The following is a 16,797-nucleotide window of genomic DNA, read 5'->3' as shown; positions in this document are numbered from 1 at the left end:
TTATCCAGGCATGCCTGGATTACAATGTGTGTCTATTTCTTTTGTATTTAGGCTTTTCTTATGCTATGCAGGTGTGGTTACAGGTTCCTTTAAAGCTTTTAATGATTCTGTTTCATTACATTATTATTTCACAAAATGCTACTGAAAAATCACCATATTATACATCATTATCCCCAACAAACCCACCACCCCTTCACACTACTTTGGCCCTAACAGATCCTACACCAGACGCTCAGCCTGGGAGGCTGGAACCCCTTCTCTTAAAACCCCCTGTATTTCTTCTGCACTAAAATCTCTGACACCCAACAACTTCTCTGCTGAGCTAGGGTTAGATGGTGGTGCAATTTCTTTTTTCTCCTTTCTATTGACTTGCTTGTGAACAAAATATGCAATTCACTCTCCGACCTGTGAAGGGCAGCAATACGCAATAAAGCGTCTAGTACGTCTGCCAGGAAACCACACGAAGAAGAAGAGTTAGCCTTGTTTACAGATACAACAGGAAAGTGTCTTTGCTGTTTACCTCAAGGGGATGGCTAGCTAGCCAGCTTCCACAGAAAATAGGCTAAACGTTTCCACTTTACTTTCCCTCAAAATGTCTAAAATGCAGCTGTTACAGGATTATCTAAACGAGCGATTAACAGTGGTGGCTGTTGAGATATTTGGGGCAGTGGAAAATACCATAGCAGAGTACCAGGAAGAAATCTCCCGTTCGAAGGAGGAGATCGATCGTCTACGGAAGCTGCTGGATTTGGTTTTCCAACCCGACATAATGTTACATAGAGCAGGTTAGTAGTGAATGATGGCCGCTGCTAGATCAATCAGTGTGATTGAACCAGTCAGGCCTGGCAATCAACCGATTAACCAACGTTTGCTGATTCTACTAAACAAAAATATAAACGCAAGTGTTGGTCCCATGTTTCATGAGCTGAAATAAAATATCCCAGAAATGTTCCATACACACAAAAAGCTTTTCTCTCAAGTTTTGGGAATAAATGTATGTACTTCCCTGTTAGTGAGCGTTTCTCCTTTACCAAGATAATCCATCCACCTGACAGGTGTGACATATCAAGAAGCTGATATGCACCTTGTGTTGGTGACAAAAAGCCACTCTAAAATGTGCAATTTTGTCACACAACACAATGCCACAGATGTCTCAAGTTGAGGGAGCGTGCAATTGTCATGCTGACTGCAGGAATGTCCACCAGAGTTGTTGCCAGATTGAATGGTCATTTTTCTACCATATTCCACCTCCAATGTCATTTTAGAGAATTTGTCAGTACGTCAAACTGGCATCACAACCGCAGACCACGTGTATGGTGTCATGTGGATGAGCGGTTTGCTGATGTCAACGTTGTGAACAGAGTGCCCCATGGTGGGGTTATGGTATGGACAGGCGTAATCTACGAACAACAAACACATAGCATTTTATTGATGGCAATTTGAATGCACAGAGTTCCTTGATGAAATCCTGAGGCCCATTGTCGTGCCATTCATCCGCCGGCATCACCTCATGTTTCAGCATGATAATACACGGCCCCATGTCACAAGGATCTGTACACAACTCCTGGAAGATGAAAATGTCCCAGTTCTTCCATGGCCTGAATACTCACCAGACATGTCACCCATTGAGCATTTTGGAATAGTCTGGATTGACAGCATTTTACAGTTTATGCCAATATCCAGCAACTTAACACAGCCATTGAAAAGGAGTGGGACAACATTCCATAGTTCCAACATTCCACAATCAATAGCTTAATCAACTCTATGCGAAGGAATTGTGTTGCGCTGCATGAGGCAAATGGTGGTCATACCAGATACTGACTGGTTTTCTGATCCACGCCCCTACTTTTTTTAAAGGTATCTGACCAACAGATGCATATCTGCATTCCCAGTCGTGAGAAATACGTAAATTAGGGGCTAATGAATTTATTTCAATTGACAAATTTCCTTATATGAACTGTAACTCAGTAAAATCTTTTAAATTGTTGGATGTTGCATTTATATTTTTGTTCAGTATATATGAAAATTAATATTCATTTGAACTTGGCTCAGAGCTATTGAATACTAATAATTGATCCTATCGTCTCAGATCCCCAGCAGCTCACATTTCCTGTACCTGGAGAAGTTCCCCCTGAGAAGCAGCACTGTGAGCAGGAGTGGAGCGCCAGTCCGGGCCAGGAGGACCCAGAGCCCACTCCGATTAAAGAGGAACAGGAGGAGTTTGGCACCAGTCAGGAGGAAGAGCAGCTTCAGGGGCTGGAGTCTGATACCAAAGAGTTCATATTCATTTCTACCTGTGTGAAAAGGGACTGTGATCAGAACCCATCCCAGTCCTCACATCTTTACCAAATCCATACTGTGGAGAACAGAGTGAAGGACTCTCTACCCACCAAAACAATTGAACAAGACATCAAAACAGAACATGGAGAGGGCTACGGAGAATCCGAACCAAACAATGAATTACAGCCCCTCTCTCCAGTAAATTCAGACTGTTCTGCAGCTCAGATTGGGAACGGTGAAAGTGACAATGGTGTGGATGGTGGAGGACTAATGTCAGGGTTACAGCCACTCAAATCAAAGAGAACATTGACAAAGAAAGGACAAAGCTCTAAGACCAGGGAAGCCAGTGAGTTGAAAGTTCCATTGAGGGCGGCTCACTCAGGGGAGAGACCACACAGGTGTCCTGTCTGCAGGAAATGCTTTCTGAAAAGTAGCATTTTAAAAACCCATCAGAGAATTCACACTGGCATGAAACCATATTGCTGTAATGTATGTGGCAAAAGTTTCAGAGAAAAGGGAACCTTGACAGAACATACGAGAAGTCACACTGGGGAGAAACCATATCAGTGCAAAGATTGTGGCAAATGCTTCATCCGGATTAGAAACCTGACAGACCATATGAGGATACATACTGGAGAGAAACCGTATCAGTGCAGTGATTGTGGCAAGTGCTTCAGTCAGAAGAAAACCCTGACCATACATATGAGGACAGTACACTGGAGAGAAACCGTATCCGTGCAAAGAATGTGGCAAATGCTTCAGCCAGATGAAAAGCCTGAAAGGCCATATTAGGATTCACACAGGTGAGATGCACCATCAGATGAGAGACCATATAAGTGCTCCATGTGTGTAGAATGCTTCAGATCAGCAAGTCATCTAAAATGGCACCAGCGAAGACATCACACAGGAGAGAAACCACGTTGCTGACTTTGTGGTAAATGCTTCACTTGTAAGAACTGAGGATGAGAATGAACCCAGAGGGATAAACATGACAGTGCTGCTTGGGGCAAAATTGTACTCTCACTTGTAGGAGGACCTTTCCATTGTAAAACGCTGATGTTTCATAACCCTTCTGAGCATGGCACAAATGTATATACGGTAATATGTTTTGTAGAACTTAGTTATTTTTGTTTCCACAGTAAGATTTTTTAATTTGTTCCAACATTAATCCTCTCCCCACTTGGACTATCCCCTATAAAGTCACAGCAATCTAGTACATTGGTGTTATCTAAATACATTAAAGGATGTTTACATTTTGAGGGTGTGACGATCAGGGTGTTGGGTTTAATTCCATTTCAATTCCAGTCAATTCAGGAAGTTAATTGAAATTCCAATTCTCCTCAACACTTTTCAATTATGAAGATGTGGAATTGGAATTTGGTTTACTTTCTGAATTGACTGGATTTTAAATGGAATTCACCTCTACCCTGGTGATGATCATCCTAGGTCATCATCACTTAATCTAAAGCCTTGCTTATTATATAAATGACCAGACATGACAAACGGTTTATGATAAGAAGCCCGATATGTTGATAGTTGATCACCTGGGAAAAGAAATGTGTTAGAGTTTGAGATTGAGGGAATTCTATTCATCTGGACCGGGCGCCCTGGTAGTCGTGTTTTGCACCATGTGAAAGTTGATTGCATTTGTTTTGGAACCGTGCTGCCTGGCATGAGCCAGGTGCCCCATTCAAAGCCCACGGTGAAGTCGGCTAAAAACAAAAGTGACGTAATTTAGCATGTGGCATAATGAGTAGGATTCTGTGTTTTCACATGCAGAAGTGATTGCTTTTGATTTAAAAACAACTTTATCTTCCTTCCCAATGAAAACTAGTTTGAAAATTCAAACATATTTTATGGGAAAGAGATTTATGTTCTGGCCGATTCACCATGCTTCCTTGTTGGCGACATGACCAAGCAGTGCAGTTACTATTTCATTTGAGAAGGGTGCTTTTTCCTCACCGCTTTTGGCCTTTCATGTCATGGGCCATAAACTGCTGCCTCAGCATAATCGAATCCGCCCATTGGCACGTCGGAAATTGGTTTGTCGCTAAAACCTTCTGTTGTGCGTCTCCGATAATATTATTCTTTCTGTTAATGCATTTAACGATCAGAAAGTTCAACTAAAATGTGATCATGTGTAACACTTAAAACGTGAAGGCTAATTTAAAGAAATGTGAATGATTACCTTGTTTATCCCCGTGATTTTTGAGGGTGGTCTGTCCATTTCCTGATCAGAGTTTGACAGGTAAACAGTGGGAGTGTTCGAGTGCATGGTTAATTCATGGTACGGGGTATGTTGTAGCACCTTTATAAGTCCCTCCCGGGAATATTACATATGTATTGTAATAGTTGCCTTTGTTAATTGATCACCATTTTGTGAATGTATTCTCATTGGCCGTTGCATTATGGGTAGCGGTATTTAAACCTTGCCATTTCGTTGTTTGAGACAGGACAGAGCCAGGGAAAGGTTGGCATGCTGCTGGGTTAATTGACATTATTGTAGCCTGGATTTTTCTTTGAACAAGCTCTTATGTGGAACAGTTTATGATCCTGTTGCAACCAACAGTCTATTTTGTTTTGTAAATATTGTAAAACTTTGCCCACTATTTTCTCACTGCAAATAAAAAGCCTCACCCTGAGCAGAAAATCAGCTTTATGTTGTCTTGCCGATTCCAGTTAAAAATCCAACTGCTGGGTCACCCTCAGAGAGGGGAAAGGGCTTCAGATTTGAAGACATGCTACCTTTATACCTGTAGTAGGAGGACAAACGAACCCATCAGGTCAATGATATTGGCTGAATGTATTAAGGGATAAACATGCACTACATTGTAGAAGCCCGCAATGTTGTGCCTAACAGAACCATGCATTTTTAAGCATACATGTATGTAGTTACCTTTCTTTTGTTTAGAATTATACACAATTCATTTCAGTGACTGTCTTGTAGCTGTACTAAAATCAGCACATATTTTGTTTCATGCAGAAGGCACCTGGTTCAAATGTTGGAGTGTCACCTCACCAGCTCTAGTCTGTCATTACCTCTTATGTCTGTGTAGTGGGTTTGACACCACTGCATGGTGTTCTTTCTCTTTAACCTGACATAGCCCCAGTCCATGTAATGCCATGCTATGTTGTTGTGAGCATCTTAGAGTGGATTGGTATATCATGCTTCTTAATAAAATGTTATTTTTAATTAGTTTATCATTTTTATGTTTTTGTTGTAGGTTATTTTTATAGATTTGTTAGTACAGGGGCTCAAAGAAATGGAGTAGTTTCTCAACCTTTATTATTAGTCATACATCAGGTAGAGATGAGATGTAGGATATTTCACAGTGAATATATTTGTGAATATAGTGGAAAGTTACTCCACAACTTTTGCTCTGTGTTTGATTTGCATTATAGAATTGCAACACAGCCAGGAGGAGATTGTTTAGTTCAGATGCGCTACAGTTTCATTACAGCAGGCGGTGGTATAACAATTTTACCTCGTGCAGGTTCAAAAAGACAAACCGATATGGGGGGTGATTCATGCCAGAATTAAGCCTTGTGAAGCTACTGATACCTCTCACCAAGTCACCTAACGTCTTCCTAGCGCCATAAAAATAACGGCATGAATTAACATGGACTGTCAATGGAGACAAGTTTGTTTCTAAAGCGTCAAACTGCCGACGCGTTCACAACACGTGACACATACACGTCATGTAGACGTGGTGTTCACTTCGCGTAACGTGTCAGTTTGCATGTAAGTTTATTATGAATGATCTTACCATGAAAGCCTTAACGTCTACATGTGTTACGTGTTAGTTTGTGTCTGTTCAGTTCATCAATTTCATTTGTCGATTTAGCTAAAATAGGCTTATCACCTCAATGCAACAATTATTAGGCTAGTTAATATTGCAGCCACCATTACTGTGTAGATATGCCTATTTCTCACATCAATAGAAACACAAGGGTTTCTTGGTAGCCTAGTGTTAGAGCGTTGGGCCAGTAACCTAAAGATTGTTAGATTGAATCCCAAAGCTGACAAGATAAACGTTCTTTGTCGTTTTGCCCGAGCAAGGCAGTTAACCCACTGTTCCCTGGGCAACGAATATGTGGATTTCGATTAAGGCATCACCCTGCAACTCTCTGATTCAGAGGGGTTGGGTTAAATGCGGAAGACACATTTCAATTGAGTGCATTCAGTTGTACAACTGACTAGGCAACTGAAGTCGAAAGTCAGAGATTGCCGACTTCCGAGTTGTTTTGAATGGGCCACTAGAGACCTAGGCTACCTCTAACAAAGGAAAGGGTATCCCCTTTCCTTTGTTAGAGGTAGCCTAGGTCTCTAGGGTATCCCCTTTCCTTTGTTAGAGGTAGCCTAGGCCTCTAGTGGCCCATTCAAAACAACTCGGAAGTCGGCAATCTCTGACTTTCGACTTCAGTATGTTCAAGACAACTGGGAACTCTGGGGGGGAAAAAATTAGCTCAGACTGGGATTTTTGTTTTGAACAGTCATTCAACTCAGAATCTCTGGCATCTTAGGCAGTAGCCTAGTGGTTAGAGCATTTGACTAGTGTAACGGATGTGAGATGGCTAGCTAGTTAGCGGGTACGCGCTAATAGCGTTTCAATCGGTTACGTCACTTGCTCTGAGACTTGAAGTAGGGTTTCCCCTTGCTCTGCAAAGGCCGCGGCTTTTGTGGAGCGATGGGTAACGACGCTTCGTGGGTGACTGTTGTTGATGTGTGCAGAGGGTCCCTGGTTCGCGCCCGTGTCGGGGCGAGGGGACGGTCTAAAGTTATACTGTTACATTGATGCTGTTGACCCGGATCACTGGTTGCTGTGGAAAAGGAGGAGGTTGAAATGGGGGTGAGTGTAACGGATGTGAAATGGCTAGCTAGTTAGCGGGTACGCGCTAATAGCGTTTCAATCAGTTACGTCACTTGCTCTGAAACCAAACATGCAACAGCACCCCCACCTTTGAAGGTTTTCGTCAACCTCTGCTCAGACTTAAATCGCAGTGTTCCAAGAACCTCCACCAGGGGTGACTAGTATCCTCAAATGGGAAAAAATGAGACACAAGAGGCACCCCACACTCATTTTAGATCCCAAGGGTCTTTATTTTCATACTGTATGCTCTCACTCTCATCACTATTTCCTTTGCCATCTTCTCAAGTCTTTACTTGGAACTCCATACACACACACACACACACACACACATACATACACACATACTATAGCATCTTGCTTACATTTCAGGCATCCAGCTGAGGCCTTCGATGGATCATGTTACACTGAGATGGGCACAGGGGTATGTATGTACAGTCATTTTCAGTGTGATGGCACAGTAGTTGAACAGGAGATGAGGATGTGGTTACTTGTGGAGGGAGAGCAGTGAGGGTGGTGGGTTGAGCACCTGCAGTGAAGCTGATTGGTTGCTCTGGCTCATCACATCTTCTTGACTAAAAGAAAGAGATTTAGAAATTAGTTCGACTTTGGCATAGTTCAACAGCTGAAAAGCCTTCATTAACATACTCCCAGAGATAGCAATGCATGCAGTATTCACTGAATGAAGTAGCCAACCCATCCCCATTTACAATTGTATTCATCAATGAAATAAATTATGCTATAGCACATTCAATTACATTACTATTGTAGGCTATAGACTACTCCTGTATCTACCTTGTACAATTACGTAATCATTGAATGAAATAGCGTACCCAACCACATTCACAATTTAATTGATAAATTAGATAAATAATACTAGCACATACAGTTACATTGTTGTAGAATAGGCTACTACTGTATTCACACTATATTAGGATACCGTTGTGATATTGTCAGGCATGATTTTAGGTCTTCGATTGAAGTTGCATGTTGTACCTCGTTTCCCTTCAGTGAAAAGTAGTTATTTAATTTACAATTGAATTAATCCATTAAATAAATAATACTATCACATCAAATTACGTTATTGTACACTAGCCTACTGCGCTATCGACACAGTAAATAATATTGCCTTCGTGCTTTTGACAATACGTTATCAACAAAAAAATATTATTTTCAAATAAACCACATTTGCCTTAACACTGTAGCCCTAAATATTTCCTAACGATGACAACTTAAATATAGCCTACTTACTCCTCAATTGGATCAAGTACATCTGGGTAATTATTTCCATCGTCTCTAATGAAACTATCTGGGGCAGACACTCAAATCGCTTCTGCCGCTTGTAATTATTATTATTTTTTTTTATGAATGTGTGTGTCGCCGCGGAACTCTCAAATACCGTGCCAGTCTCTCACTCTATGAACGGTCACTGCTATCCGGATTCCTTGGGATGTCCTTACCCTGAACCCTAAACTAACACTAAACGTAACCAATTTACATATATACTTGATAGAGGTATGGACATCCCGAATAGCACGAACCTCTCGGAAAGTCTATGAACTGCTCTATTCGACTGAAGGGACATCCCAAGGATTCCGAATAGCACCTATGAACTCCTCTGAAAGCCGTGGTCACAACTCTGATTGGTTGTCTGATGTGGAACTGGTAACAACACAGTCTGTGATTGCTAACAACATTTAGATCTGTATACAGCTAGATAAGATAACATACCATGCCATGAGGTGTTGAGGGAAAGAGAGATTATCTATTGATTGGGCATCATCTTTTCTAGGCCATTAGCGATAACAGGAAATACACAAGCCGTAGGCTACACTATAGTTCAAGGTGGCTACTTCGGAATGTCTGCTTGCACTGAAAAATAGTAAGTTTCTAACATTTATGGTTGAGATTTAATTAATATAAATGATGTACATTATGACTCTCATTAACACGCGATGTAGGCGTCACTCAGACGTTAGTAAGGCGTTGGTATCATGTCAGATGGTACGGGTGCCTAGGCTGATATATGTCCCTTATCACCACCCATACTATAAACTGATATCTTTGACTAGGAAGAGTTTGAATTGTTTACACTGACAGGACGCTTGCATGCGTGTCACGGCAGCAACATTAACTGGATCCTATCCACATTTATACTTCCGTCTTTCGGATTTTGCCTTCAAAATAAAAGTCCGCTGTAAACAATATTTTTTTTATTTAACCTTTATTTAACTAGGCAAGTCAGTTAAGAACAAATTCTTATTGACAATTATGGCCTACCCAGGCCAAACCTGAATAATGCTGTGCCAATTGCACTCCGCCCTATGGGACTCCCAATCATGGCCGGATGTGATATAGCCTGGAATCGAACCAGGGACTGTAGGGACGCCTCTTGCATTAAGATGCAGTGCCTTAGTCCGCTGCGCCACTCGGAAGCCCTTAAGTGCTGTGCATGATACAAAATCAATATTTTTTTGCATGATTGCATATTGCATAATGTAAAAACAAATATAACTCCATGGGGAAAATCTCAAGGATAATTGCTACTTTCTATAAGATAAAGAATATTATAAGGTGCAGCACATTGAGAAATAGTTGGAGCTTAAGTAAATGAATGTCAAGAACATAGTAGCCTACTGGTAAAAAATATACAATTAAAATTAAAATGTATTTATATAATTGTATCATATTATTATATGTAGTAGAAAGCGATGGGTTAGAAGAAGCCTACATAACTGTTACGGGTACAGGTATCCTGTGTGTGTGTATCCTGTGTGTGTATTTCTTTTCTCTCCTTCTCCCCTCACCTTTTTTTCAATCATCATTCCCCAATCAGTCACCAATCAGTCATCAATCAGAAGACACACCTCCTCCTGTTTCCATTACCCAATCACATCTCCTTTCCCTTGGTTAAAAATCCCATTCAGTTGTTCTCTCTGGAGCTCAATCTCTCTGTTATGCAATCTCTCTGTAGATCTCTTGTTTTTGCAACTACATGTCACTTTGTCCGTTACCCTGTGAGTATTGTTTTTGTTATGGTGTTTGACTGTTTGATGGTGGGAAAAGGGGGTACCAAGACAAGTCGCCCATGGGCATACACTACCGTAGGAATACTTTGTTTAAGAACACTAGTTAGAACTGGGCGGACCATCCACTGTATTTTTTGGTTAGTTAGTTAGCTGTATCGAAGTAGGCAGTCTAACTTAGGGGTGTTTTTGGATATTTGTTTCTTTCCTTGGGTCCAGCTCAGCCCCTTTTCCTGCCCCCCCCCCCCTTTACTGTGTGTTTACCAAATAAACCATGAGTGTTTGACGGTAGATTTGTCTGTGGTTATTTGTTCTCACTGTTACTTTTTCCACTGTTATAATTTGCATGAGTTATGTTACGGGTCTTCTTGCCATCCCCCTAGACTGTAGAGCCAAAGGGATGCGTAACATAAGTGGGGGCTCGTCCGGGATCTGTCTGTACTGACACCCATGCTGCTCGTGCAGGTCGATAGTGGTTTAGTTGAGCGTCATAGCTGATGTAGCATTAGTGTTTGCTATTTGTTGGCTCTTGAGTAAGTAGTAAGTATTATTTATATAAGTAGTATTTCAAGATGGCTACTTTTGATTTGAAATCCTTTTTGGATAACCTTTCGTGGGAGGTTTTTGACTAATGTCAGAGTTGATTTGATGACCTTGGCTGACCATTATTCAATATCGATTCCGCAGAGTTTAGTTAAGGTGGAGGTTAAAAAGCTAGTGGTAAATGTGTTGTTGGAAGAGCAGGTGCTTGTATTACCGCTGCCTGAGCCTACTACCCCTGTAGGGGCTGTTGCTGCTCCTGTAAGCCCGTTGGTGTCTGAGAACGAGGGCGAGGCTAAAGCTCAGCCACATTGCCCCGTTTTGACCCACTCTCCCCACAGTCAACCGGTGATGCCAGGAGGGATGTCCGTTCAATACAGTTCCAACTGGAGGCGGAAGGGAGAGCCCAAATTAGGCGAGAAAATCTCCAGTTGTAAACTTGAGGCAGAAAAAGAGAACAGCGGCATTTGGAGATGTGTAAAATTGTTCAACTATGTCCTTTGCACCACTAATGAAGTTGCTATTGAACCATGGATTGTGAAAATATCCCCAATTCAATGCTTCAAACTGAAGTGGCCTTTTTAAAGTGAGGAGACTGTTTCACTTGTTCAGTGTAATCTCTTATGGCATTCAGAAAATACTGATGTAGTATTCAGAAACATTAAAATGGCTAACACTTTATCCACTGTGATTTGTATTTTTTGTATTTATTATTATGCCAAAGCAGCAGCTACTCTTCCTGGGGTCCAGCAAAATTAAGGCAGTTTATACAATTTTCAAACATTACAATACATTCACAGATTTCATAACACACTGTGTACCCTCAGGCCCCTACTCCACCAGTACCACATATCTACATGTAACAGTATAACTTTAACCGTCCCCTCGCCCCGACACGGGCGCGAACCAGGGACCCTCTGCACACATCAACAACAGTCACCCACGAAGCGTCGTTACCCATCGCTCCACAAAAGCCGCGGCCCTTGCAGAGCAAGGTGCAACACTACTTCTAGGTTTCAGAGCAAGTGACGTAACTGATTGAAACGCTAGTAGCGCGTACCCGCTAACTAGCTAGCCATTTCACATCCGTTACATACAGTACTAAATCCATGTGTATGTATGTTATCGTGTTTGCGTGCGTATGCATGTGTCTGTGCCTATGTTTGTGTTGCTTCACAGTCCCGCTGTTCCATAAGGTGTTTTTTATCTGTTTTTTAAAATCTAATTTTACTGATTGTGTCAGTTACTTGATGTGGAATAGAGTTCCATGTAGTCATGGCTCTATGTAGTACTGTGTGCCTCCCATAGTCTGTTCTGGACTTGAGGACTGAAGAGATGTCTTGTGGGGTATACATGGGTGTCCGAGTAGTGTGTGCCAGTAGTTTAGACACACAGCTTGGTGCATTCAACATGTCAATACCTTTCATAAATAAAAGTAGTGATGAAGTCAATCTCTCTTCCACTTTCAGCCAGGAGTGATTGACATGCATATTATTAATATTAGCTCTCTGTGTACATCCAAGGGCAAGCAGTGCTGCCCTGTTCTGAGCCAATTGCAATTTTCCTAAGTCCTTTTTTGTGGCACCTGACCACACGCACCTTGAGTACTGTTCAGTCGACAAAACGAGGGCCTGTAGGACCTGTCTTGTTGATAGTGTTAAGGCAGAGCATCGCTTTATAGACAGACTTCTCCCCATCTTAGCTACTACGGCATCAACATGTTTTGACCATGACACTTTACAATCTAGTCTTACTCCAAGCAGTTTAGTCATATCAACTTGCTCAATTTCCACATTTATTACAAGATTTAGTTGAGGTTTAGTGAGTGTTTTGTTCCAAATACAATTATTTTAGTTTTAGAAACATTTAAGGCTAACTTATTCATTGCCACCCACTCTGAAACTAACTGCAGCTCTATGTTAAGTGTTGCAGTCATTTCAGTCGCTGTGGTAGCTGACGTGTATAGTAGAGGTCGACCGATTATGATTTTTCTACACCGATTATTGGAGGACCAAAAAAGCCGATACCGATTTGTATTTATTTGTAATAATGACAATTACAACAATACTGAATGAACACTTTAACTTAATATAATACATCAATAAAATCAATTTAGCCTCAAATAAATAATGAAACATGTTCAATTTGGTTGAAATAATGCAAAAACAAAGTATTGGAGAAGAAAGTAAAAGTGCAATATGTGCCATGTATGAAAGCTAATGTTTGAGTTCCTTGCTCAGAACATGAGAACATATGAAAGTTGGTGGTTCCTTTTTAACATGAGTCCTCAATATTCCCAGGTAATATGTTTTAGGTTGTAGTTACTATAGGAATAGGACTATTTCTCTCTACCATTTGTATTTCATTAACCTTTGACTATTGGATGTTCTTATATGCACTTTAGTATTGCCAGTGTAACAGTATAGCTTCCATCCCTGGGCTCGAACCAGGAACACAACGACAACAGCCACCCTCGAAGTAGCGTTACCCATGCAGAGCAAGGGGATCAACTACTCCAAGTCTCAGAGCGAGTGACGTTTGAAACGCTATTAGTGCGCACCCCGCTAACTAGCTAGCCATTTCACATCGGTTACACCAGCCTAATCTCGGGAGTTGATAGGCTTGAAGCACAGCGAAGAGCTTCTGGCAAAATGCAGGAAAGTGCTGTTTGAATGAATGCTTACGAGCCTGCTGCTGCCTACCACCGCTCAGACTGCTCTATCAAATCATAGACTTAGTTATAACATAATAACACACAGAAATACGAGCCTTAGGTCATTAATATGGGCGAATCCGGAAACTATCATCTCGAAAACAAGATGTTTTTTCTTTCAGTGAAATACGGAACCGTTCCATATTTTATCTAATGGGTGGCATCCATGAGTCTAAATATTCCTGTTACATTGGACAACCTTAAATGTTATGTCATAATTACGTAAAATTCTAGCAAATTAGGCGGCCCAAACGGTTGCATATACACTGACTCTGCATGCAATGAACGCAAGAGAAGTGACACAATTTCACATGGTTAATATTGCCTGCTAACCTGGATTTCTATTAGCTACATATGCAGGTTTAAAAATATATACTTCTGTGTATTGATTTTAAGAAAGGCATTGATGTTTATGGTTAGGTACACATTGGAGCAACGATACGCACCGCATCGATTATATGCAACGCCGGACACGCTAGATAAACTAGTAATATCATCAACCATGTGTAGTTAACTAGTGATTATGATTGATTGATTGTTTTTTTATAAGATAAGTTTAATGCTAGCTAGCAACTTACCTTGGCTTCTACTGCATTCGTGTAACAGGCAGGCTCCTCGTGGAGTGCAATGTAATCAGGTGGTTAGAGCATTGGACTAGTTAACTGTAAGGTTGCAAGATTGAATCCCCCGAGCTGACAAGGTAAAAATATGTCATTCTGCCCCTGAACGAGGCAGTTAACCCACCGTTCCTAGGCCGTCATTGAAAAAAAAGAATGTGTTCTTAACTGACTTGCCTAGTTAAATAAATATTAAATAAAGGTGTAAAAAAAAAAATCGGTGTCCAAAAATACCGATTTCCGATTAAGAAAACTTTAAATCGGCCCTAATTAATCGGCCATTCCGATTAATCGGTCGACGTATAGTGTTGAGTCATCCGCATACATAGAAACTCTGGCTTTACTCAGTCAGTGGCATGTCATTAGTAAAAATGGAAAAAAGCAAGGGGCCTAATCAGCTACCCTGGGGAATTCCTGATTCTACCTGGATTATATTTGATAGGCTTCCATTAAAGAACACTCTGTGTTTTGTTAGACAAGTAACTCTTTATCCACATTACACAGGGTGTGTAAAGCCATAACACATTTACGCAGCAGACTATGATCAATAATGTCAAAAGCTGCACTGAAGTCTAACAAGACAGCCCCCACAATAATTGTATCATCAATTTCTCTCAGCCAATCATTAGTCATCTATGTAAGTGCTGTGCTTGTTGAGTGTCCTTCCCTAAAAGCATGCTTAAGTTCTGTTGTTAATTTGTTTACTGTAAAATAGCATTGTATCTGGTCAAACACAATTTTTTCCAGAAGTTTACTAAGGGTTGGTAACAGGCTGATTGGTAGGCTATTTAAGCCAGTAAAGGGGGCTTTACTATTCTTGGGTAGCGGAATGACTTTAGCTTCCCTCCGGGGCTGAGGGCACACGCTCTCTAGTAGGCTTACAGTGGGGCAAAAAAGTATTTAGTCAGCCACCACTTGTGCAAGTTCTCCCACTTAAAAAGATGAGAGGCCTGTAATTTTCATCATAGGTACACTTCAACTATGACAGACAAAATGAGAAAAAGAATTCCAGAAAATCACATTGTAGGATTTTTAATGAATTTATTTGCAAATTATGGTGGAAAATAAGTATTTGGTCACCTACAAACAAGCAAGATTTCTGGCTCACAGACCTGTAACTTCTTCTTTAAGAGGCTCCTCTGTCCTCCACTCGTTACCTGTATTAATGGCACCTGTTTGAACTTGTTATCAGTATAAAAGACACCTGTCCACAACCTCAAACAGTCACACTCCAAACTCCACTATGGCCAAGACCAAAGAGCTGTCAAAGGACACCAGAAACAAAATTGTAGACCTGCACCAGGCTGGGAAGACTGAATCTGCAATAGGTAAGCAGCTTGGTTTGAAGAAATCGACTGTGGGAGCAATTATTAGGAAATGGAAGACATACAAGACCACTGATAATCTCCCTTGATCTGGGGCTCCACGCAAGACCTCACCCCGTGGGGTCAAAATGATCACAAGAACGGTGAGCAAAAATCCCAGAACCACACGGGGGGACCTAGTGAATGACCTGCAGAGAGCTGGGACCAAAGTAACAAAGCCTACCATCAGTAACACACTACGCCGCCAGGGACTCAAATCCTGCAGTGCCAGACGTGTCCCCCTGCTTAAGCCAGTACATGTCCAGGCCCGTCTGAAGTTTGCTAGAGAGCATTTGGATGATCCAGAAGAAGATTGGGAGAATGTCATATGGTCAGATGAAACCAAAATATAACTTTTTGGTAAAAACTCAACTCGTCGTGTTTGGAGGACAAAGAATGCTGAGTTGCATCCAAAGAACACCATACCTACTGTGAAGCATGGGGGTGGAAACATCATGCTTTGGGGCTGTTTTTCTGCAAAGGGACCAGGACGACTGATCCGTGTAAAGGAAAGAATGAATGGGGCCATGTATCGTGAGATTTTGAGTGAAAACCTCCTTCCATCAGCAAGGGCATTGAAGATGAAACGTGGCTGGGTCTTTCAGCATGACAATGATCCCAAACACACTGCCCGGGCAACGAAGGAGTGGCTTCGTAAGAAGCATTTCAAGGTCCTGGAGTGGCCTAGCCAGTCTCCAGATCTCAACCCCATAGAAAATCTTTGGAGGGAGTTGAAGGTCCATGTTGCCCAGCAACAGCCCCAAAACATCACTGCTCTAGAGGAGATCTGCATGAAGGAATGGGCCAAAATACCAGCAACAGTGTGTGAAAACCTTGTGAAGACTTACAGAAAACATTTGACCTCTGTCATTGCCAACAAAGGGTATATAACAAAGTATTGAGAAACTTTTGTTATTGACCAAATACTTATTTTCCACCATAATTTGCAAATAAATTCATTAAAATTCCTACAATGTGATTTTCTGGATTTTCTTTTCTCATTTTGTCTGTCATAGTTGAAGGGTACCTATGATGAAAATTACAGGCCTCTCTCATCGTTTTAAGTGGGAGAACTTGCACAATTGGTGGCTGACTAAATACTGTTTTGCCCCACTGTAAATTGAAGATGTGGCAAATAGGAGTGGCAATATTATCTGCTATTATCCTCAGTAATTGTCCATCTAGATTGTCAGACCCTGGTGGCTTGTCATTGTTGATAACTATATATATTGTTGTCTATTTCACCTCTTCCACACTGATTTTACGGAATTCAAAAGTACAATTCTTGTCTTTCATAATTTGGTCCGATATACTTGTGATTGGAGAAGTATTCATACTGTGGAATGACAGAAATCTCTGATTCTGAATCAAGTGTTTGTACATCATTGC

The 16,797-nt window shown here is 41.2% G+C and overlaps 1 protein-coding gene across 1 annotated transcript; it reads left to right on the top strand.

The window, feature by feature from the left end:
* The first annotated feature begins 485 nt into the window (after positions 1 to 485).
* Positions 486 to 5,465, top strand: LOC120065365 (zinc finger protein 583-like). The gene is made up of 2 exons (XM_039016298.1): positions 486 to 785; positions 2,090 to 5,465. Exons 1-2 carry the CDS (start codon positions 593 to 595, stop codon positions 3,070 to 3,072), a joined length of 1,176 nt encoding a protein of 391 aa, XP_038872226.1. The 5' UTR covers positions 486 to 592; the 3' UTR covers positions 3,073 to 5,465.
* The last annotated feature ends 11,332 nt before the right edge of the window (positions 5,466 to 16,797 follow it).

This window comes from Salvelinus namaycush, chromosome 20 (assembly GCF_016432855.1).
Source record: "Salvelinus namaycush isolate Seneca chromosome 20, SaNama_1.0, whole genome shotgun sequence".
NCBI classification, from domain to species: Eukaryota; Metazoa; Chordata; class Actinopteri; order Salmoniformes; family Salmonidae; genus Salvelinus; species Salvelinus namaycush.
This window is presented reverse-complemented; position numbering and strand designations above follow the sequence as displayed.